Source organism: Fringilla coelebs, assembly GCF_963513975.1.
Source record: "Fringilla coelebs genome assembly, chromosome: 1".
Classification (NCBI taxonomy): Eukaryota; Metazoa; Chordata; class Aves; order Passeriformes; family Fringillidae; genus Fringilla; species Fringilla coelebs.
The window spans coordinates 150762254-150787367 of record NC_140028.1 but is presented as its reverse complement, the minus strand read 5'-3'; the positions used below and the strand labels follow the sequence as shown (position 1 = coordinate 150787367).

At 42.3% G+C, this 25114-nt stretch overlaps 1 protein-coding gene across 1 annotated transcript; it reads left to right on the top strand.

The window, feature by feature from the left end:
- Positions 1 to 1370: 1370 nt before the first annotated feature.
- On the top strand, positions 1371 to 25114 carry CCDC13 (coiled-coil domain containing 13; the record flags this gene model as incomplete). The annotated part of the gene is made up of 15 exons (XM_084202209.1): positions 1371 to 1591; positions 5330 to 5478; positions 7481 to 7623; positions 9921 to 10010; positions 10244 to 10360; positions 11171 to 11275; positions 12443 to 12607; positions 13141 to 13317; positions 14712 to 14906; positions 15720 to 15796; positions 17840 to 17914; positions 18682 to 18804; positions 21069 to 21208; positions 24741 to 24837; positions 24963 to 25114. 15 exons carry the CDS (start codon positions 1371 to 1373, stop codon positions 25042 to 25044), a joined length of 1956 nt encoding a protein of 651 aa, XP_084058335.1. The 3' UTR covers positions 25045 to 25114.

Here is a 25114-nt window from a genome sequence, read left to right as displayed (position 1 = left end):
TATAGATAAGTAAATAACTCCAGAAGTTATGAAATAATAAATTAATCAGCAATGCAGTCTAAGTAAAGAAAATTCTGAGAAAAATCATGAAGCCTAAAATAGTTACTCTACTAAGAATTCTAGGATATTTTCAGAACAGAGACAACTACTGTTTGAAGATGTTCTTGCTTATCTTTGCTATCTTTAAGGTCAGTAGCTAAACCTATCAAGAGATCCAATCTAATTATAAATTTAATTATCAACCCAAAGCTTACTGAAACCAGAAAAGCTGTCTAAATTTTATATCCAGTTTGCTTCAGTAAATGGAATGGACTCCTTATCTCTGTAGGCTTTTTTCAAATCTCAGAATCAGCTTTAATCAATTGAAATTAATTTTCCAACCTCACTGACTCAGTAATTCTTTGATCCCTCATGCCCAGAGCCCTGTGGGCTCTGCAGACTCTGCTCTTTGCACCCTGTCCAGGTGACTCTCTGCCCATAAAATACGCAAAGGGACACTGCCTTTTGGTGCATTAATCAGGATAATTGGATTTCCCTCAGTGTGGGAAAGGCCCTGTGTTAATTACTCAGTGCAGGGTGTGCCTTTGAAGGTATTTATGTATTAGTTTTCCTAGACCAAAGGTGCAATAGGGTTTTTTTGCCCACAGAAAATGTCAAACAGAAGCAGAAGGGGGCTGCAGTTTATCAGAAAACTGTCTTTAGTCATCCTAAGAAAATGTTTGGGTAGCAATATTATTATTTAAAAATATATATTCATAATATATTGTTAAAAGTAAATATACTTAATAATGAATATATTAAATAAAATATACTTAATAATGAATATATTATTATTTAGTTATTTAATATACTCAGTGATTAGAAATTTGCAGGAAAGGTGTAAGCCGCACTTTTGTCTTCACTTTTGCCCGAAGGGAGCATAAGGGAAAAAAATATTTTTCTTTCTCTCTCATGAACCCAAAAAGGGAGGGATTTGCACCTTTCCTGGATGTGGGCAGGGAGGCTGGATGGTCCCAAACATTCCAGTGTGACCTGGCTGCCACATTGGCTGGAATTGGGCCCCAACCTGCTCCTCTGTTAAAATGTTTATTTAAACAGGTCTGTTTAGGAACATTTGGAAACGTTGCTTTTTGAATTCTGGAGTGAAAAAGACCCAACAGCTTTTTTTAAAAGGGCTGTTTAAAAGCCATTTATGGAAAAAGGCACTTGAAGCAGGCCTGGAGAGGAGGAGGAGGAGGAGGTGGGAGACTGGGCAAGGTCAGCAAGGAAAAGCTGCAGAGCAGCTGCCAGAAGGGGATGTTTTTCAGAGCACTGCTGATCCGTGCTCTCTGTCACTTTTTATTTTCCTCTCCTTATGCTTTTAGTAAACAATGGAGCCAGAGGTAAAAGGGAATGAAGATTTCAAAAGCCAGTTTAAGGCTTATCAGGAGCAACAGCAAAGGCGGCTGAAAAGTTTGATGGAGGCCAAGAAGGAGAAGCAGGACAGGCAGAAGAACACTGGCAGCACAAAGGAGACTGTAAGAGCCCTGAGTGATCTAAACCTGTTTAAAAAAGGACCTCCTGTAAAGGAAGATGCCAGCAAAAGCAAAAGGTAAAGGTCTGGCAGCACCATTCCTTCAGGAAGTCACTGGAGTGTATTTTGCATATGATCTCGTGAAACTCAGCATTATTAAGCTGACAGGAAACTTTCTGTCTTCACACACTGGGCTTTCATTTTCCTGAGCAGGTTCTCCTTGTCCATAATTATCCTCTGGGCATTGTGCTGTGCTCTTTAATGTCAGTATTTCACAAATGAAGGGGCAGCCAGGTGCTAGCTGGCACAATCCAGCCTTTTGGGGTCACTGGCACCCTCTGAACTGCTGGTTAGTTCCTGCCTAGCTTTAAACTAATGGGTTCTCTACAGGAATAATTTCCAAAGATGGACACAGGCAAAGAAGCTTATGCACAGGCCTGCAGTGGAGAAGTTTTCCCTGGGATTTCTTTGCAGTATATCCTGATTTGGTGGATCACAAGATTACCAGGATATTGGGCATTTTGGTATGGATCTCCCTTAATCTTGTGTTTTCTTTTGAGCTGAGTACTGGAGCAGAGATTTAAAGCCCCAGCTCAGATCATTTCTCTTCCTCCCAGAATGCAGTCAGCCTTTCCCTCTGACCTAATTAATACTTCTCCTGACTAGAGCAGTCTGGGGCTGGACACACCCAAAGGTATCTGCACTGCTGGCTGTGGGAATAAATCACATGGACTCCATTTCTTCATGGTGGAAAAAGCCCCTTCTTTAGTCACATAACTCCTTTTTATTCAGTTTTACAGACCTCGTGTGGGACTCCAATTGCTCAGTGTTTTTCTTGCCAATTACTTATTGGTTAGCAACGAGTTGTTATTCTGTATTGATCAGTCACTCAAACCCCTGGGGTGTATGTGCAGTGAAAGTTGTTAGTGAGAGATAGTTTTCATTTTTCTATGTAAAAAGTTTACACAGGTGCCAGTTGTTTTTCACCCAGGAATAGATTGTTATGTTAATGAACTGCTCACTAGGATTGCTTTCACATGGGAACTTGCAAAGTATTAGCTTTGACCAGACCAGCCATTGATTGTAACAGAGCAGGCTTGATTTTATGAAGCCTTTCTTTATGATTTTTCTACCTTACTGCAACATCAACTGTTCAGGGCTTTGCTCTGTGGCAGAGGTGAAGCCAGGTGGAGAAATTCCTTCATGCACTAGTCCCTCACCAGAGCTGTCTGATTTGCCAAACTAAGCCCCCAATCTGACCTTTACCAGCTATCCTCTTCCCTTCAACATTGTTTTCTGATAATCTGTAGAAGATTGTGATGGAAATTTTATTTTAAAAAAATTCCTGTGAGGCTGATTCCCATAGTTCAGGTGCTTGGCAGAGGAAAGGGATTTAGGTGCTCCCATGGCACAGCCTGGGCAGTGAGCAGAGTACAGGAAAGCCCAGTAGTTCTCTGCTATTTAGAGTTCAGTACTTTAGCCTGAGTAATCCCAGATTTTTTATTTACCTCTGTTGCTGTGTCACTGACTGTCAAAAGTCCCCATTTGACATGGCAGACGTGGCAGATAGATCTGGATTGTCCTCTGCTTGTGTACATTCAGCAGAGGAGTGGTTGTGAGTGATCAAATCCAGGCAGGATTTGTTTTTGGAAGGGATTCACCAGGATGTTCTCTGCAATATTCCCATGACAACACATCAGAGGTTTGTTCCAGGATCACAGGACTCCACATGGCCTGCAGTGACAGTGATTTGAGTTTGTCACTGTTGTTTATAGCAGCAATCAGAAAACATTCTCCTCTCAGAAGTTTCCCTTCCTCTGAGCCTTGGGAATTCTTTTTTCCTTCCTCCCATCCTACTCCCCAGCCTTGTTTAGACAAGTGTTTAGCTGATATTTCTGCCTTTCTGTTATGTTCTCTCTGTAACTTTACCCTCCCTTCTCTGTTTGGTGTACTTGAATGTATCTAAGTGACTCTCCCCATCACGTGGAGAATCTCTAACAAGAGTTGGGAAAGACACAATTTGACAAAACTTAAATTAATTCCTTACTTTTTTGGCCTGAACAGGACATGCAATTTGGGATACCACCTGAATTTCAGACAGACCCCTGCTCATAAGCTCCACCTGGCCTTGGTTCCTTGAAGGAGAGTGAAAAGGGGCACCTTTTGCAGCCCATTTCTTTTGGCTCATTTTCCGTAGCTTCTGTAACAGGGAGAGTCACTCTGGGATGGGGTGGGAAGTTCCTCAGAGAAGACTCCATGTCTGTGCACTTGGGATTTCTCTCCATCCTCCTCTAAGTTCTTTTCCTCAAGACTTGGACTCCAGCTCAGAAGACTTCACTGCTCAGGTGTGTTAAGAGCTTAGAACCTTTTTTCCATGTTAATCCCCCAACTGGTCAAAATCTTTTGGTTTAGGTGTCTCTAATTGAATCTGAGTTTTGTTGCTCACTCCTCTGAGTGATTCATGTGGGAATAACTCAGTTCTGCCTCTCCTCTGCTCACATTGCTTCTTGCTTTCTTCTCCTTTGTGAACAACTGCCTTTGATCTCCCTTTGATTTGCAGCTTTGAAACACAAGTGCATTTCTTAATTACGCATTGTGAATCCTCTCCTAAACTGCCTGTGCTGTTTATGGCAGTGCCTTAAGGGGTCATTTATTCTGCCATGGGCAGATGGAGGGTGCATTTAAAAGCTCTCAGGTCCAGTGGGTGCTAAGAGCTTGCTAAAACTTTGGAATAAAAAAAATGAGATGGCTATTGAGACATCTGATTTGGCTGTGTCTACAGGTACCTACTGTAACAACTGGGCTTTATCCAAATCATATCTCCAAAGTGTAAATATTTAGGATTAAATGAGAATCTAGGAGTCAATTCATCCGGTTGATTTAGATGTGTGGATAACTGAGATGCTGTAGATTATCAGGAGCTTCCACGTGGGAATCCCAGGACACTGGAGACCTGCATCTTCCACCAGCAGCAGCTGGGGTCAGGTGGGCAACCCAAATGTCACCTGTGAGTGGGTAATTGTATTAAATGCCAGGTTTTCTCAAGGACCCCGTGTCAGGAAGCTCAAATAATTCTGAACTCCCACAATTGAATGGAGCCCCTGAAGCCACAGCTCTTGGATTTTATATTTGAAGGACCCATCAGATCAGGGCCATGAAGAGATTGAAGTTAATAATTCTCTGGATGTCTTAGAGAGATGAAACCTTTAAGTGTTGCTAAATGTAGAAGAAGCAGGGCTGTTTCTTCCCGTTCAGAGGGCTTTTTTTGGTATTCTCTGTTTCTAAATGAATTCCAAAAGGCACCGTTAACAATACAAGCTGATGCTCACAGGGTTCCAAAAGAATCAGCTGAGGACATGGGAAATTGGTCTTTTATGGATTGCTCTAAAATATTGATTTTTAAAGGATCCTGGGGCAGCTTTATAGTCAATGCTCTGTTGGCTTCTCTTGGCTTTGTCAAGTATAGAAAAGAAAGCCTGAATGTCCCACATGCTGAATGCTGCCTGATTTCCTCTGAAGAAGCAGGTAAGTAACACTAAGATGACACTATTTGGTAACCTCAATACACCTGTTCTGTGATGTTTTACCACAGTCAGATCAAGAAAGTGCAATTTTTAATTTTTTTTTTTTTTAGAAGATGTTATCTGAATAGATCAGATCAGCTTGTGTTTTTATCTGAGGTTTAGGACATTCTGCCTAATTCAATAAACTCACTCCTGATAGGCTCAGCCCATCTGTCATGCAGTTGTTTCATTATTTTATTTTTAGGATCACCTATTTGTGCATTATTTGCCATCATGGTTAATTTTTTCCCAGTTTCCTTGAGACTGAGAATGAGCAGCTGCAGGATCAGCTCCGAGAGCTCCGAGATGAGAACTGCAGGCTCTACAGACTGATGGCAGAGAAAGATTTTGAAATACAGGAGCTCCAGAAAAGAGTAAAGGAGGAGAGGTTGGCTCTGTCAGGTAAACACAGCAACTTTGTTCTCCTCACGTTGGTGTGCTTGATGCTGATGACCAAAAAGTGTCCCTGAAAAGACTAGTGCTCTGTTAGGGTACACAGTGATTTCTGTTCCTCATAAAACTGTAAACTTGCAATTATTGGCACAAAAATATTGATGTTCCATAAAAATATTATTTTGGGAAACTTGCTGTTAGTGTCAAAGAGCTGTGCTGCAGCTTTCTCTGCTCTGTAGGGTTAAATTTCTTATTCAGGCTCCTTTTTTTTCTGCCTGAACAAGGCACAGGGAGGATGCTGGATGAATGCAAAATTCAGCTTCTAAAGTGATTTTGGTGTTTTTTGACAAGTGAACTGTGCAGGCTGCACCTCTTCCACTGGGTGCCACTGTTGGTCAGGACAGCAGTGATGACCAGGCTTGAAGAGAAGGGGGAAACCAGCAACGAAGAGAACTAAATAACATTAAATTCCACCTTAATCCTTGAAAAGCAGCTGTAGTTTGTGTTTAGGAGAGGTGATAATCTCTTCCTGATCAGGACCAGGAGCCAGATGTGCTGATACAGCTTCTCTGGCTGATGCCAAGCCCTTGCCTCTGTTTTCCCTGTCTGCATTTTGGCCATCCCCACATTGCTTGGGAATGAAAAGCCTTGGGTGAGTGTGTGCAGTGCACTTGAAGACCAGCAATTTACCATGGAAGCAGCAACCTGGCTTTGGTTAATTTAGTATTTACTGTGATTCTCAGCAGCCATTATTTATCCTGAAAACTGAGGTAAAAGTAGCTCCTAGGTGGGAGGGGTAATAAAAATCACACAAAGGAGTGAGAACAGTGCTTTTGGAAATAATGAATTGATTTATAGTTGTTTTAAAATAAATTCCTTTAAAACAATAAATTGTATTCTTTACAAGGTTTTTAAACAGTGGCATAGGAACAAATTCTGTTCCCAGCTGTATTCTGTGTGGCCCCATTAATGTCTCTGGGGCTGTGTGGGCCTCAGCATTCACTTGAGAGTGATCTCTCACCTCTCATCCCACCCCAGTCCATGAATATCAGAGAAGGGCTTTCTGCAAAGCTCTGAAGGAGGATGAAAGAGTTAAGAGCAATGACAGCAGCCAAGTTCAGTCTTCACACCCCCACCAAGGGTTTGTTGTTTTAGGCTCATGTTCCTTGCTGAGCTGGAAGTTTCTGTGGACATTGTTTGCCGTGACATTGATTCTGCACTTGTACAAGAGCTTTGCTTCACCTGTGTGGCGTTAACCAGAGCCAGGTGACACAACAGCCAGGCCTGGGGTTTGCTCTGTTTGTGGCACTAATCAAACCCTCCCTGATGAGGGAGCCAGTGATGTGGCTAATTAAAAGAGCAATTAAAAGAGTCATCCAGTAAAGCTCCCTGTGTATTCCCAAGGGAGTTATAAATAGGCACAATGAAATTTCCTGGACCTTGTCCAGGACCCAGCTGTAATATTGTGCCTGACCTTTGAGGGCTGATGTCTAGAAACATTCACACCTCTGCTCCAGCAACCCCTCCTGTAGTAAACAACCAGGCAAAGCAGAGTGTTGCCTTTTTCTGTGATAATGCCAAAAAATCCTGTTCCCAGCTGTCCTTCCCAGCAGTGACCAGGAAGCACCACTGCCCCCTCTAGCTAAAAATGTGGCTACAACCACCATTAAATCTCAGTTTTAGGGTGTCAGGTAGATTTCTCCTTTTATATTTCTCTATTGAGTACTATTTGCTTTTTATGAAATATTCTGGGCTGGACAGGATTTGGATTTATGTATATAAACATTGCCACAGTGTGAAATGTGGCTGTGGTGTGCTGCTGAATCAAAGGACCAGCCCATCCAGCTGGCACCTCTGACACCTCTTCCCTCACTTGTTCATTTGAGTGCCTGGCACAGCTCAGAGAGGAAGGGATAGGACAATGCAAGTTCATTGTGACAGAGAACAAAAGCATGCTCTGTTCTGAACCCTGCCTGTGAGCTGTGCTCTCTGCTTTGATGTGTTCTTTCAGGGGTGTCTGGTTTAGCTGGAGACGTGGCTGCCAGTAAAATAGTTGAGTTGGCCAAGAAGAACCGGGAGGTGACTGCTGAGTTTGAGAGTGAGAGAGCCAGAGTGAAGCAGCTGAATCACAGAGTCAAGGAGCTGGAGAGAGAAGTGAGGCATTTTTCTTGTTCTTTTTGCATAATAAAACATGGAAATCCAGCCTCTGGGGTAGAAAATTAGTTTGGTTCATGTTCCCGTGTTGAATTTGCTCTTAAATCCGTGTTTGCATTGGGTTGTGGTCATTTCTGCTCATGGTGTTCCCTCAGCTGTTTCATCTCTGCATACAGGAGGAACTAGGAAAAAATATCCCCAAATTATAATGAGCCAAGTATTTATTAAACAGCAATTAGGAGTGTTCATTTGTAGAAGCTTAGAGACTTTTCTACCAGTTTGTCAATGCTATTTCTCTTATTATTTATTTTTTGTGAGGAGAAGCAAATTTCACGCCTTTATGTCTTACATTCCCACCTCGTTAAGACTAGTCACTAATTAGTTCTTTATTCTTCTAAGCTTTTGTTATCCCTGTAATGAAAGCTATTTTCTGGAATAAGTACTTACAGAGCTGAGACAACACCAAACTATATCATATTAGACAGCAAGTCTTCACTCAGACAGATTAAATTTTCTACTTTACTGTGACTTTTTGCCAACCTTTCACAGAAGTAATTTTACTCAGGTGGCTGCTGAATTGGAAATGAGATGTCCTGATGTCAATATTTGCTTTGTCCTTTGGCTACTGCTCCTCTTCCTTACGCAGTATTGGTGATTTTTTTTTATTAGTTTTATTTTTTTTTTCTGAACTTTGCTTTCTTAGAAGACATCAGTTAAATGAATCAATAATGCTGACAGCTGCATTTTGACTCAGTCTTTCACCATCACTTATTATCATGAGTCATGCATCTACCTGAATTGCACCCCAGCTACCTGAAAGATCAAGAAGTCGTAGATTAAATTAAATTTTGGAGAACTCTGCATAAATCCACAGTGTTCTGGTCACAGGGGTCTTGTCAAACAGTTGGCAGGTTGGCAAACAAGTATCAGGTGTAGTTTGGGACCTACAAAATCACACAAGTAGTGGATCAATTCATGAATAATTTAAGGAAAAATCAACTTGGTTCCTCTCCCCTACTGCAGAAGTGGAATGACCATTATTCAAACAGAAACATTAAATATTCTCAGATTTTGGCCCAAACAGAAAAGAGCACAAACATTTCAGGAAGAAGATGAAGATGGAAATGCAGTGTAAAATGAAAGCAAGGTTTGACACTAGGAGGTATTATCTAAAATGTAAAGTGATAGGTAGAAAACACTGATATTTTACCTATTTTTAGTTCTTTCTTTGCATGAAAACTGAAAAATCTGTAAATCATAAGTATTTTACCATGATTATTTTCCACTAAACAGAATGGAAGGTGTGGCCACTGAACAATCACTTGGCAAAGGGTGGGCCATGTAAGCAAAGGGATGTTTGCAGAAAATTTCCTCAGAACTGGAGCCAGCAGCTGCCAGCTCCAGCGGAAATTCCTCACTATCAGTTCATACAAAACTTTATGAACTGGATAGAAAGAGTGACCCTAACCCACAAAAAAGGGTGAAATTAGAGCTGCCTCTCAGTGAGTTTTTCCCCAGATGTCCCTTTAATGAAGGAGCTCTACCTCAGAGCCTTCTTGAATTCAGGCAAATAATCAAGATTTTCCACCCACCTGAAAGAATGAAGTCCCAGATTTTTAAAGCAACATTTCCTGGCCTTTCCAGCCCCAAATTCCTGAACTCTCATCCATTTAGAAATCTTTGCAACAGCAACATAGGGCATGATTCAGAGCAGGAGGGGTTGTGTGTCTGTTTTCCTTTGCTGTGGCAAGCAAGAGGAGACAGAGTCCTTATCCTAAAATAATAAGTTATTTAAAGCAGTTAAAAAATGCTGCTTTAGAGCTCCCAGCTAAAAAGGGAGGTTCTAAAAAGAACCTTAACACCATTATATCTCAGTTTTAGGGTGTCAGGTAGATTTCTCCTTTTATATTTCTCTATTGAGTACTATTTGCTTCTTATGAAATATTCTGGGCTGGACAGGATTTGGATTTATGCATATAAACCTTAATTTGAAATACTTTTGGTGATAAAATACCTCAGAAGTCTCCATACTTGAAATTTGATCCCATCTCAGCAAGTCAGAGACATCTTCTGAAGTTATTCCACTGTAAAATGTCACATGATTATTTGGGAAGCATTTCAGAAAAAAAAATGCTCTCTTACTGATAAAAAACAGTGTTAAAATATGAAGGAAAAGAAGATTTTTTTTTTTTTAGAGTACATAAACATCCAAGTTCTACTTTTTTGCTAATTAATACTCCATGGAGTGATGCTGTTCTCTGCATCCATTCTACACTAACAATGGGGTTCTTTTCCAGCTCCAGGCAGCTGCAGAAAAAATCCATTCCCTCGGTGGTGATGCTGCAGGAATCAAGGAATCAGCTCTGAAAAAGCTGGAAGGAAACTTGGTAGGAATTGTAATTAAAATGAGGAAATCAGCAGCTGATGCTCAGCTCCTTTGTAGAACAAGGATGAATCCTTGTCACCAATTTTGGGACCAAATTCCCCTGTACCCCCTCTATGCCCCAAAACTCAGGTCTGGAAAAAATAATTCAGTGGTCCTGATGGATCAATGGATGTTAATCCCTTCAGTTTTCCCCTGAAGGTTTTGTTCTCACCAAGGACATTCCTTTCCTCCAAGGCTGAAAATCCAGAGGTGAAAGCACTGCAAGAAAAATTGAGCGCAGCCAACGTAAAAGTGACAGAATATCGAAACCAGCTCCAGAACTTGAAACAGGAACTGAAGCTGACCCAAAAGGTACCACTGCAGGGAGCAGTCTGGGGCTGGGACCCCTGCAGGAGGTTCAGTCTTGGGAAATTGGGAGGCATTTGGCCTTTGGTTGGCCCCCATGAGCTGTTGCAGTGGAGCAGAAGGTGAGGAAGACACAAGGGTAGGGGTTGGAATTGAAATTGTGCTCCTGGACACAGGGATCTCATGTCTTGCCTCCCACTGTCCATTGGACACAAATCCTTCTGAGTTTTAAAGTCCCAGATCAGCAGAACCGTTTGTGACATACATCCAGGTTAATTCCTCCGTTCCCATACATTTAATTATGTATTTACTTTTAATGGAGGCTCCAGTGCCATGGGAATCAATGGGATTAAAGGTCTTGCTTGAACTAAAGCATGTGTTTAAAGAGTTTGTTGGAATGACATCCAGAATAACCTTTTCCTCTGATTCATGATGGATTTAAGTGTTATTATGTGCTCTGATTCTCTTTGGTTTCCCTACTTTGTGTAGGAGACCTGCAATGCAGATCAGAGTAGAGAATATGGTCCTAAAAATAGAACTCTGCTGACCTTTTTATAAATAATTTAAATGCTCTTCATACTAAGTTTAGCTGTGTCAGAATTTTGCAAGGGAGATTGGTTCAATTCCTGGTGTGTATGAAGACAATATCTCTGCTCTGCTTCTGGTTAGTTATGGAAAAATACTCATCATATCAAAAATAATTGTGTATATTGAAAACTGCCTGTGGTCCCTGTTAGAGAGAGCTGCTTTTCCTTCCCACCCTCTCCCCAACACATCCTTTTAAGCCTTATTGTTGATGTTTATCCCTTTTCCCAGATTTTAGCCAAAGAAGTTGGAGAAGATGTGGATATCCAAAGTCTCTTGACCAATTCTGGCAGCTGGCGTGGGCGAGCCCAGCAAATTCTCCTTCTCCAAAGCAAGGTGAGTTGCAGCCCTGCACAGTGGCTGTAACACATTTCAGCTGGAATTCTAAGTACAGATATCCCTTCAGTTTAAGGTAAAAGTGCTGTTAGTTGTTCATTAATTCCTAACATCTCTGGGTTGATGTGTGCACACCATGTTAATGACTCTGCAGCCCTGCAAGCTTTTTTATTTCAGCTGGGAATCTTTCACATCTGTGTCAAAGGAAGGAGTTCAATGACCTTGGAGAGCTGTGGCAGCCTAGTTCAAGTCCCAGGGTGTTTTGAAGGTGCCTCTCTCCACTGAGAACAGAAGGAGCCCTGTCAGTGTCTGTGCTCTGACTTAGACACCTTTGTTCAGTGCTTGGAGTCAGATGGGAAGAATTGAGGCCAGATCAGGTTTTCAAGTTTTTCCCTCAGGAACTTCAGTAAAATCTTTAACTCTTGAGTCTTATGAAGGGCAGAGTTTAGCTGAAATGTCAGCAGGAGGCAGGGAGGCATTTTGTCTGCATCTAAATAAAACTTCTCTCAGGCAATTTGATATGTAATTTTCCTATTTTCCTGCTGTTCAATTATATGCCATCAAACTGTGGTTTTTTGCATTCTGGCTGAGATTTTTAACCTCTGCTTTCCCTTGAGCAAATTCCATTTCCCCCTGTTATATCCTTTCCTGGGGTTCATCTGACCACTGTTCCTACTGTTCTCTGCTCTGATGTGCAGCTTTCCTTCTGATCCAGACTCCTCAGACCCCTTCTGTAGTCAGTGGGGATCTTGTAAATCCAGTCACTGGATCAAAAGTGAGGCAGGTTCTTCCAAATCAGGGCAGAGGAACTGAGCTGTGGAAGTGCCCAGTTCCTTCCACTGACTATCAAAGCAGCCTGCAGTGAGCAGTTGACAAGCTGAGTTCCCTTGGATTCACACAGCAGCAATTCCAGTGCTCTGGAGTGCCTGTCTGGCCTCCAAATGTTGCTCCACAAAGGGACTGATCTCCCATGTGTCCCAGATCTCCATCCTGCACAGATGCCCTAAAATCTGCATGCTTATTAGCAGCTAAATTTCAATTTGAAAGACCAGACACTGTTAGTGTTAGTCAACTATGAAAATATCAAGAGGACACAATATTGGCTGTGTCCTCTTTGCCCTGTGCCCCTGGTAAAGCTCTGGCTGAGTTGTCTTTATTATGCCATAGGTTCATGAGCTGGAGCATAAACTGAATCACCAAAAGATCAGAACTTCACTGCTGGAGATGGATGAGGGGTTGCTGGCATTTCCTGATTCAAGGAAATTGTCAGTCCAAGAGAAGAACTTGCTGAAGATTCGCAGCTTGGAAAAAGAAAAGAAGGAATCTTTGGAGGTAGAATCCTGTGAGCTGACAGAGTCCTGTTTGGGTGTGGAGCAGTGTGTAATAGCTTGTCCTGCCTTCAGGGTGTGTTACACCCTGCCTAAAACCATTCCAAAAACCCACCTGGTCTGCTGGAGGAAGCTCTGCCTCTCTTCACAAGCCAAGCCCTGCTACAGCTGCACCCAAACTCCTTAGCAGCCCTCTCACCCCTTGGCCAGGTGTGCATTCTTCATCCCAAATACAGACATCCCCTCAACAGTCCTGGATCTTTAGGGCTCTGGGCTTCTCCATTTGAACAGAATAATGGAGAGTCAGAATCCAGAATAATGGAGAAGCTACCCAGACAACCTGGATTCTTGAGCAGACAGACCCTTTTGGATGCTGGCAAGCAGGGAGCTAGTAGCATTTATAATTTTTACTTCCCTAGAAATAATACAGTATTCCAGACCCATTTCTTAGGTTCTACCAGGTAATGTGTGATTCTTTTTGCTCACCTGGGACTTGGTGATAAGTTATAACTTTCACTTCCTTTTTCATCACTGCAGAAACTCTCTGAGCAACACAACACTCTCCAAAAAAACCATGAGGAATTGAAAAAAAAACTTGATGCCTCAAAAGCCAGGAACCACGTGCTGTGTGGAGAAGTGAAGATGCTGAAGGGCCAGATTGGAACCTTGCTGGAGAAAGGAAAACACGATGATGAACTCATAGATGCCTTGCTGGTACAGTCTGTGTTGGTCCCAGTCCTGTTCCTATAGGTGATAAAGCATGATGTCCTTTCATGGCACACACAGCCTCAGGGTGTACAGGGGCCTGATGGATCCAACTGTGACAGCCAGAGGTTCCCCTGTCAGCTGAAGTCCTCCTGCATTTTGGATCAGGTCATGTAAGGGCTGTGAGACAGCACCAGGTGTGACAGTGACAGCCAAGTGGCCCTGAGCTGCAGGGACTGGCAGAAACATTTTGCAGAAGGATTGAAGTAGGTAGAGGAAGGGCTTCAGTCCTGACCCAAGGCCTGTGTTCTTTGTTCTGCTTTCAGCTCCACTGGTAGATTTTTGTTGTTGTTTTTTTTTCCCTTAGAATGCCTGCAGTCCTGTAGGATTTTTTTTGTTTGTAACAAAACTTCCATTTATTTTGTTACACAGCCCACAACACACAAGCTGAACCATGAGCACTAAACCATGTGCACACTCACATGCAGGACCTGAGAGGATTTGGCCTCTTCAAAACCAGGAGTTTTAACAAAGGTTCAAAGATGCTGAGAAAGAAATAAATGGCTCCTGTCATGGTCCTGCCGTGGTTTTAAACAGCCTTCCTCAATTAAAATAGCAAATTTATTAGAGAATATGCCACCTCCTAACAGGGTTAATTCTGTTTCCTGATCCAACTCCTCATTAGTTTCAAACCACTCAGATTTCCCTGCTGCTGTGGGTAGGTTTTAGCTCAGCTGCCATTCATCCTTCTCCCAGCAGGCCTTGTGGGTGCTGTGGGTGCAGATTAGGGGTACCAAAGAACACTTGTCACTTTTTCTGAGTATTCCCACTAAAATTAGTACAGAAAGATTCAAGTTCATTTGGGAAGGGATGGTTAATCTCTTTTATCCCTTCTATCACAAAAGCACTTTACTTGCAGGTTGTTGGCCTGACAGAACAAACTGCCTGACAGGTATTAGATTTGTCAGTGTGGGAAAAAACCTCCAAAACTACTGGTGAAGCAGGCTGGCCTCATATCTGTCACCCCACAGTACCCTCAGCTTTTAATATCACTATCACATGATCTGATCATGTTCTAATGCCACAAAAAGCACATTGAGATCTTGAGTTTCATTCAGTTTATGGAAAAAGTCACTTCTTTATCAAAGACCAGCCTTTCTTGCTCTGTTTTCTGCTACACTGAGCAGCAGAGCTGGCAGCAAATTGAACCTGACTATTGCTTAGGTCAACATAACAAATCAAATTGCCAAAGTGGCACCAGTGGCACCAGTGTGCTCCCACCAAGGAATGGACTTAGCAGGGCAGGGGCTTGCCCTGCCATTCCTAAATGGATATTTGTGTTGGGGGAGTTAAAATAATCATTGTGTACAAAATAAAGATCTCACCTATTTCTATTTTATCAGAGCCAGCAGAAGCAAATGCAGGAGATCTTAAAGGGCCTGAGCCAGAAGAAGGATGCGAAAAAGGAGTCTGAGCAGATGATAGACCCTGAGACCCAGAAACAAAGCAGCCTGATAGAGGAGCTCAGGCAGGTGGTGGCTGACAGAGAAGCAAAGGTTAAAACTCTGGAGAAGGAGATTGGGCAGCTCACACATCAGGTAGGCAAACTAATTAATTAGAGGAGCACACTTGGTAATCACTTCAGATCTGCTCTTCCACTTCCTTGTCCCTTGTTATCTGAGATGGTTGCTGCCTCCAGACAGTGATCCCTGTCCTGCTTGACAGTCTTTCCTAACGGAATGATAAAGCAGGAATTCTCTTTTGTAACTCCTCAGTTCCTTTGTGCATAACCTGAGGCTGTTTCAGCAGCAGCAAACACAGAAATACCAATCACATCCACACATGGGCCAGGACTGTCACTGACTGCCAGCAGGACTTGGGGCTGCACTGAGGACTCCTCAGTGCTCAGCACCCTTGGCTGCTGGAAGGAGGAAGCAAACAAATGTGTTACACCAACATCAGCAGCTGCTGCTGTCTCACAGTCAGGATTTGTGAAGAGTATTTAGGCTCTCATTCTCATTGATCCAAAACCCTCCTGGGGTTATGGTGAGGTTGTGAATCTCCCAAATACCTCAGGAATGGAGGCTGGAGCATTGAACCCAGGATGAAACCTGGGTTAGGGACACAAACCAGCTGTGCTGGCAGTGCTGCTGCTGCACTGTGGGTTATTAGTGCACTCTGATTTCATATGAAACTGCCCTTTTTACTGACTTCTGCTTTGTTTTCATCCTGCAATGGATGGGAATTAAAGCAAAGCTTCTGAGGAGGCCCTGTAAATCAAAAGTTTTGGCTTGCTTGTAGCAATAATCAAAAGCTGCTGCTTTGGCATTGGTGCAGCTGTTTTCCTCTGAACTATGTAATTGCTTTTATAACATGCTCCACCATTAACAGAAGAATCTGCCCATCCATAGGACAAGTCAGGAGCTGCTCATCCACCGCACTCTGAGTGCTCAGAATCACCTGAGGCTGGAAGGACAAAATCTGCCTGGTAAGAAGATCAGAAAGTCAATATTTCAAGTTGTTTGAGTAATCCAGGAGCTTGGTTTTCCCAGGGAGTTTCATCAAACCACAAGTGCTTTATGCCAACAGCTGTGGCAGCCTGTTTACAATATATGGGATTCTCTAATCGCATTATCTCTTGGACTTTTGTCCTGGAACTGAGAAGGATGTACAGACTTGCAGACATGACTAGATTTGGCATGGTGGTGGTGCAGCTATTTCTCCTCCTGCAGCTCAGCTAATGTTTATGTGGTCAGCTTAAGTGCCTGGGAGTCTTTTCCCTTATGAGACACGGGGCTTCTAACGAGCAGATTTCTGTGAGCAGGGTGGGGAATGAAGGCAAAGTGCCATTTTAGGTAAGCACTAAATCACTGGTGCATTATTTAAATCAATAAATGCTCTTTGAGTAGGATTTACATGCAGAAATGTTGAAAATACACCACATCACTTGTTCTTACCAAACACCCTCTTTAAAGCCTTGCTGAGGACTGTGTAAATTACACTAATCTTAATGCAGCAATAAATCTGATTTGTGTTTACACTGATGTGACTCTGGGTCACCCTGGCTGTGTAAAGGGACCATGGTACCACAGCAAGTTATATCCTTTCCTGTTGAATTGCTGCTGAGTTTGTTGCTAAAGAGTTCATGGTCTAATTGATAGTGAGGATTTGAGACTGGTCTGATGGGGATGGGGGAAATTTTTCATCAAGATAAAGTTACAACTTATCTCTTCTGTGTCATTTCCTAGCTCATTACTTTAGATATCCAATTTGGCTTTAAAATCAGCTGAGTATCCCTAAGTAGAGCATTACTGTAAAATTTCAGAAGAATTCTGCAGTTTTGAGTTGGAGTTAAAACATCCTTAATTTGAAAGTTTCTGCATCCTTCTGACTGTTTTAATTCTCCCCCTTCTAACTCTGCAGAAGTTGTGCTCTCCTGGAGCAAATCTATATTTTATCCCCTTTTTTTTTTACCTCACATGTCTGCTGATGGTAAGCAGGAACCAAAGTTGGGTAATGGCTTTGTGGAAACCACTAAGTGCAATGCATAAATTATTGGTTGTGTACAGGGCCAAGGGCTCTGTCGTGGAAAGAGCTGACGTGTCAGGTGGGCAATGAATGATCCTGAAAAACTCTGAGAGCTGTTAATAACTTGGTCAGCAAGGCTCATTCCTTCCATTAACTTTAATATGCTGATGAACTCTCAATTCTGTTTGGCTATAGTGAATCATCTTTTCCTATCAGAAAAGGTGAAATGAAAAACTCTATAAGTAGATGCTAAACCTTTTGGAGATGGCAGAGTAAAAATCTGCATTTTTAGACTGGGTCAAGGCTGTCAGTATGAAACTTAACTTGATTTTAGGATTAACCACGCCAAGTCCAGAAGGCACAACTGTTACTTCCACAATTCTAAGGCTTTATCCTCTTGTTAGCTACAGCTAAAGTAAGGAAACGTGGGGTAAGTCTGCAGGGACTTGGCTTTGGGCAGCTGAATTTGTGCTGAGGAAAGGAATACCCCCTGAAATGGGGATGTCCCAGACAAACAAGCACCCACCTAAATGTGGTGTCCCACACACCCACACACTGAAATGGGATGTCCCAAACAAGCACACACCTAAATGAGGTGTCCCAAGCACACATCATTATACATAAATCTCATCCAGGCTGGCAGTGATACTCCAGTGTTATCAGCTCCTCCTCTTACTTACAACAGTGAACCTGACAGATCTTCCTGAGGGTTTTCACAGAGCAGATTTCATCAAGCTGTGTGAAATACATAAAGCTGTGTGAAATATATTTCTAAAGGGCATTGGGAAATCCAAGTTGTGCCCTGCGTTGCAGAGCAGGGGTCGCTTTGTTAGGAAAATCTGTGACATGCAAACCCCATCAAACTGCACAGAGCTGGGATTGCCTCTGCCAGTGCTGGGTGAGGGTGTGAGGTGAGGCAGCTCTTCCCCACAAAGCACAGACATTGGGGAAGGACTGGAATTCTGCCCTGTGTGAAGCCCTAACCCAGCTTTCCTCCCCCCAGCACAGTGTCCGCGATGGGCCACGTGCTCGTGGAATCAGCAGCCTCAGAGCCTTTCTTCCTCATCCCACCTGGAAGGTGGGTATATAAACTTCATTTTCAGCAAGGGAAGTGCTCTTCCATGCTCTGCAAGCTGCTGAAAATCCTTGTCTTGCCTGCCTTGTTTCTGTGGTGAAAGCTTCTTGCCCCATCCCTCCTACTTGAAGCTGTCCAAGAGCTCTAACATCTGATTTCTCTCCTAATGCTGTAACTGACTGCTTGTTTGACACCATTTTTTTTCCATTTTTACTCCTAACCACCAAGATTGCTCCTGCTTTTTTTTGTTCTAAAGGTCTTCCTGAAAGCAGAGAGGTCAGAGAAGTAATGAACTACATAATAATGGGATGCATGGGAAAACTGCCCCTTCCTTTCAGCACATTTTGGACACAAGAACAGCCATTGTGCAAGTGCTGCCTGAAGCCTTTCAGAGGGAGAAAATCAATAGCAGGGCATTTAATAGTTTGGTGTAGCCCTTGAGAGATAGAATCTCCTTTCACTTTGGCAGTAGCAGTGGGAGGAGAGCCAGGGATAATGAATTGATCACAGGTGGAAGTTTGTTTGCAAGGGTGATGGGGAGGGGAAGTATCCTGGAAGCAGCTTTCTAATGACACTCCTTGTGACTTTATAGCCAAATATTTCTGTTCTATTTATTGCAGTCTAGAGATGGGTGCTGGGGGGTGGTAGTGAGCCTGGCTCTGCATTCTGCCTTCACCTTCAGACAAGTGTATTGGAGACAGTGCTCAAATCCTGCCTTTGTTTCATTCCAGAAGTGGGAACCAGACTCTCTGTGCTTGTGCTTTCCTCAGGTCTATTGTCAACTTGAACTGGGATGTGCTGCTGGGAGAGCTCATAACACAGAGGACTCTGTGGCAGGCTGCTGAAGAGGAGAGGGAAAAGCTCCTGGAGCTGGTGGCTGAACTGCAGAAAAGGTACAGCCTCATGATGCCAGCAGCATGCTCTGTGGGCTGCTGGGATCAGGGAGCACTGCAGAGTCTGGGACGTGCACTACAGTACATCACACGCTGCCATCCTTGCCTTAAATAGGAAGGTTTTCAATTTTTTTCTGCTCAATTTCCCTGCCTGGCTGATGATTCATTCTTTTTATTATTCTTTTAGAACAAAGGGCAGAAAAAAATGGAGCCATCTTCCAGCTTGCTGCACCTAGATAAAACCAGAATTGCTGTATTTATATATGCATGGCTTTATTGAGGCAGCAATATTATTCATCAGTAGTAAATACTGTAATTATTGTTATAATATTCTGTTCCAAAGCTTTTCACATTCTTTTTAAGTTCCATTGTATCCTTTTCTAAATTAATTTATTCTGGTTTAACAGAGGCATAGCAGTGATTTTTTTTTAAATTTTATTTTCTCTGATTCAATTCAATGTAAGATAATGTTAAAAGCCAACAACATTTTAGGAGAGAAGGGAAAGCAAAGTAATTTTTTTGTACACCTTTCAGCTACTGTTTTTTTTCCCAGTATGTTTTATTTGATTCCCAAATCTGTATTCCAATATTGGAAGTATATTTCTGGCTGTGTGCTTGTCAATACAATAAGCACTGTTTGCTTACTTGCTTTAATTTACCACAGTTATCATTCTCACTTGTATAACTTTTGTCCTGCATGATTAACCATAGTCAGAAAAAAATAGATTTTTTTTTCCTTTTAGAACTGTGGAAATGGTGCTTTTAAAGGTAAATTCTGGAAATACATGCTGGGAAAAATCTTTTTCATGTTTGTAAGCCCAGTGACTTTAATAGAGCTGTGCAGTCAGATGAGGATGGGGCTGTGAGTGGTAACTGAAGTGTGGCCACCACCAATATGGGATAATGAAAAACAGAGTCAATGAAATGCACAGTTGCTTGTAAAATGTGCCATAAACTGATGATTCAGCAGCTCCACAGTTATCACACATTTATCAAGCAGGTAACATAAATTTTGTGAGATTGTGTGCAATAACTCTTGGAAGACCTCAGGGTAATATAGCACCAGTCAGACTTCAATGTGAATATATTTTTAAAAATCAGGTTTTCCTCCTCTTCCCTCCACTGCTGGGGTGTAACAAAGTTCAGGTAACATAGATAATGCTTAAATCAAGAGAAGAGCCCTGGGAATTGTTATAAATGGGATTTTTCGACAGCATTTTAGTTTAAATTATTCCTATTGGCAGATGATTCCATTAAAAAATCCCACAGATCTTGCCATTTTTCCTCCAATTTTTGTGTAAAGTGGATGCCAGAGGAACACCAGGGTCAAATGAAAATTTAGTGAATGCAGAACCACTGAGAGGAATAAAATGTCTCAGAGCACATCAGCAGCCTGGGAATTCACTGCCACGTGAGGTCGAGTCTTGCCTGTAGCTACATTTTTAAACCAGTAATATAATTTTATTAGAGTTGTAATAATTTTTTTTTTTTTTAGTTATGCCAGCTAGGAGGGAAATAAACTAATCAAGTCTCTTGATTCAGAGAGTAACCAGGGGGTCAGGAGGGAAATGCTCTTATTCAGTCCAATCCAGTGAATCAATCTGTGCTTCTTTTTAGCTTTAAACTCCTTGGAATCACTTGGTGTCAGTCACTGCCCCACTGGCAGCATCTGTGGGTGCACATCAGATATTTTTGCAGTTAATTTTCTGAAATGTTACTCAGGATGGAGAAGAGGCAATTTGCTTTTTTGTGGTGTAACCAGCAGTTTCTTTTCCACCCTCTCCCATCCATGGTCATGTCTAATTGCCAAGTTTATTAAAAGCAGAAGTTTCTTTTCTTCTTCTCAGATAACTGACGCAAATGTTAGACTGTGTTTTTATAAACTATTTGCCTTCCAAGCTTTCCCAGAGTGGCTAAAAAATTCAGTTTATTATTCCTGTAATAAAATATCACTCCTCAGCAGTCTGCAGCTTCCCTGCTCATCTGAGGGGTGAATTCACACAGGGAGCCAGAATTAAGGGATCTGAGCAAACAAACCCATTGTTTCCAACTGTACTGATTAGTTAATTCTCTTTTGCATATTGAGAAGATGTCACCTGATACAATTTCAGTGGGATTTTTGCCTTTGGATGCATGGAAAGTTCTTTCCCTTCTGTTGGGAGCTCTGCAGGAAGAAGCAGGATTCAGTAGCAAGACAGATTTGACATAGACATGACACAAATGAGCTGAACTCTTTTTTTTATTCATTTTTTCTTGCTTGTCAGGGTGGAGGAAAGCAGCAACAAAGTCTTGGAAACTGGGAAGAAGCCCCGGGAGGAGCAGTGGCAGAGTGACAGCTTGGAACAGCAGGTGGATCCAGGGAGCAGCACAACTGCCCAGGAGCCTGCCCTGAGGAGCAGAAAAGGTGAAGGGGAGCCCTCAGCTATTGTATTTGTGGGGTGCCCCATGGCAGGGAGGAGTGATGGATCTGACTCCATGTTCTCAGAAGGCTAATTCATTGTTTTATGATGCTATATTATATTAAAGAATGCTACACTAAACTATGCCAAAGAATACAGAAAGGATACTTACAGAAGGCTAAAAAGATAATAATGAAAACTGGTGATTCATTCCAGAGTCCTGATTGGCCAAAGAGTGAAAACAACTCACAGCAGAATGCAATGGAACAATCACCTGTGGGTGAACAATCTCCAAACACATTCTAAAACAGCAAAACACAGGAGAAGCAAATCAGATAATTATTGTTTTCCTTTTTCTGGGATGTTTCTCAGCTTCCCAGGAGAAGAATCCTGGGCAAAGGGATTTTTCCAGAGAATATGAATGCCACCCTCAGCCACAGCCACATCCCCTATTTCACCTCTGGCCTTTACAGACAGCAACAACATTCATGCTCCACCTGCCACACCCAGCCCAGTGCTTGACCTTGCAGGTGGTGATGGGACCTGCTCAGAGCCAGCAGCAAGGCAGGAGGCAAAATCCTGGCCCTTCTTCACTGAAGAGGGTTTTCCCACAGGTCTGAGGGGGACCAGGATTTTTGCAGTGTGTTTCCATGGGATAACTCCAGGAAAAAAAGCTTTTCCCTGCTCTGTGCTGCCCCCAGGCCCAGAGCTCCCTTTGCACTCGTGCCTGAGGGATTCAGCTGAAGGTTAAGAGCAGAATTAAAGGACATATCCCAATTTAAGGCCTGTCAGTGCCTATGAAAAACTATTGCTGGTGATGAAGTAATTAGATCTGGTGTAATTTATTATCCCATGAACGTGATAATCTCCTGCTATAAATATGAAAGCCTCCCTGGCGTAGTTAAAGAAGAAGAATTCATGGTGGATGTTAAATTTTTATTTCCCTGATCTGATCCTTTTATTGCTTAAGGACTCTGATTCTGTTAAGTGTCTAAACCAATAAAATGGCACATATTCTCAAGGAAAATTTTCCAGTGGTTTCCCTTTTTATGTGTATTTTCTTAAAGTAAAAATACTTCAAATGCCAGAAGATGAACAGCAGGGAGGGGAATTTCAATTTGGCAAATGTTGGGGTGGTGTCAGGCTGAGTTAGGGTGACCAGAGGGAGCACAGGGCTCATCAGAAACCTTGGATGAGCCCTTCAGAGGAACCTTAATACTGAATGGGGACTGAGTGGGTGCTTCAAACCTGCTTCTCTCTGTAAAACATGGATTTGTTCCTTAGAGCAGGATTGCTGTGTCCTTGGAAGGGGCTCCAGCCCACACTGACTCATTCTCATGTGTTTTTTTATGAGCACTGATTCTTAGAGTTGTTTCACCTGTATTAACTGAGAGCAGAAAAATTTAGATCCCAGAAGTGTGGGAGCATTTTGATGCTGTTTTGTACAGAATTTAACTGAGTTTCTGAGTGCTCAGACTTGTACACAACCTGCTGAAGTGTTGATGTGTTCTGTTATCAAATCTTCCCCTGGCTAACTCCAAGACAGACAAACTCTCCAGGTCCTGAGGCTTTTTTAGTCAAGTTTTGTTGTGCTGTAGTAAAGTTTTAGTAACTCCCCTCTGCTGGCTGGCATTTCACAGCCAGAGGAAGAAGCTGTTTTCATCAGTGACAGATCCCTTCTCACTTAATATTTAGTTCATTAATCTCCTCTGCTTAAGGACTAAAAGCAAAAGTAGAAAAGGATTGGCTGTAAGGCTAATAAGGAGAAATCCTCTCTAAATCCAGGAGATGAGTAGGTAACAATCTATTCCACTCCCCTGCTTTGATGAGAGCTTTGTGATGTGCCAAAACTGGAGTTTGTACAAGAACCAAGTCTACAAGTCTGTAGTACACCTCTTCAGCAGAGCATGGAGGTTATCTCAATGCTTTCATGCCAGTGGTTGAGGAAAAAAGGAAAAAATGAAAAGCTTGAATACAAAATAGAGACTAGAGAACCTGCTAATTAACATAATATTTTCCTTTCTTTCTGAAAGTACAAAATTGTAGAGAGCTGATCTAATTGCTAGTCTAATGTTTCTGGTCCCTTCAATTCAAGGGAAGTAGATAATGATGCTAAGGAGCTGCAAACAACCCAATTGTGTTATAAAATCATTCAGGCTTTTCATTTTCTCTGCTTTTTTCCCTGTTTTATCCAAATTCCAAATTATCAAAGAATAATCCCAGAGGAGGGATAGGTAAGTAACAGCAGGTTTTCCTCAGCTCTGTAAAGCACAGCCTCAAGATCAAAAGCATTTTTAGCTGTACAATGCAGCCTTTTCTTCTCATTTGTTTTTGTCAGACTTCAGTACTCTCCAACCAGGTACTTTCAGATAATTCCACACAAGGAGCATTTACTGTTTTAATACCAAATTTGAAGATATTTGATGTTATAAGGGATATGGACTGGGAAAAGGGTTACAGAAATGGGCCAACATGACAACACAAGCACAAACCAGCAATTGCAGTGTTCAGTAGGAGCACAGCACAGATTCCAGCCTGGCTGCTCCCTGTCCTGGTGCTGGATTCCCAGTTATAAGGACTGCAGCCAGCTCCAGCCTCGTGTTCTCTTCATTTAGCTGCTTTCTTGATTTTTATAATTTATTTGGGGCTGAACCACACAAATCCTTCCCTCCTGTTGCCTGACTCCAGGTAGGTAGTGCTGGCTATTGATTATTTTAGAGAAAGTAATTTATTTCTATTGGCTGAAATGATTCAGCCTTCTGTGTGCAGCAGAGATCACCCTGCAGTCCCTCAGGGCTGGGAGGAGTTCAGCATCCTCTGCAATAGCTGTGCTCCCTTCCTGCCCTCCTTGCTGAGCTCCCTGCACACTTCTCTGCTCCTCCTTCCTCTGTAGGGATTCTCTGGTCACAGGTTTTGCTTCTCCAGTCCCAGCTGTAAATTTGAATTACATTTTCTCTACCACCCTGAAAAAATTTTCTGAATTTTTTTGGGATGGCCAGAGCTGCATGTTTTAGGTAGACTTTTATTTAGAAAAGCATTCCTGAGGTAGAACCTTGGTTTGAAGTACATTTAACCTTCATTTTGTTTATGCTGAGGATCAAAGTGCTTTACAAAAGTTGTTTCAATGGGTGCCACGTGCAAACTTTGACATTCAGGAAGCCACAGCTGTCATAATCTAAAACACAATTACAAGATAAACATCAAATTAATCCTTTTCAGCTGTTTGTAACCTCTTGTTTTGGTCACTTCAATATTTGGAATTCATTGTTTTCCTCCCTACATATGTAGGCACGTATTTAGCCCTGAAATGTAAATTCATCATGTTTTCATTTTGCTGGAATGAAATTACAATAATTCTGTCATATATTTATGATATGTTATGGATGTAACATAGAATTTAGGAGATTAAATATTTGTTTAAGAGATTAAGTACATTTTCTGAGAGAATAAATTCAGTGGTTTTTGACACTGACTCAGCATGCTGCCAAAACTGATTTGCTGTTTTACTGAAACTCCATTCTGTGATTGAATTTACAGCCCAGCCCAGCCTCCCCTTGCGTGTGAGTGACAGAGAGGAGCTCTCTGCATCCCTGTCTGAGCTGCCCCTGGAGTCTCAGGTGGAGGAGCTGAGCAGGTATGTTCTCCCTTTCTCAGGGCTCTGAGTTTCAGTGTTTCTTCCCCAGAACAGAGGTGACTGTTCTCAATTTGCTTTGAAGCTCCCCAGCTCACAGGGAAGTTTTTCCTTTTGTTTCCTTGCAGGCTTGGCTTCCAGATGGATGAGAACAAAAGTCTGAAGGCTGCTCTGAAGGAGACTGTGACAGCCAAAGGAGATGATTTTTAACTGCATCAAGTCACAATGGAGGAAGGGAGGGATAGGTTTGCACCATACACCAAAGAGTTAATCCAGATAT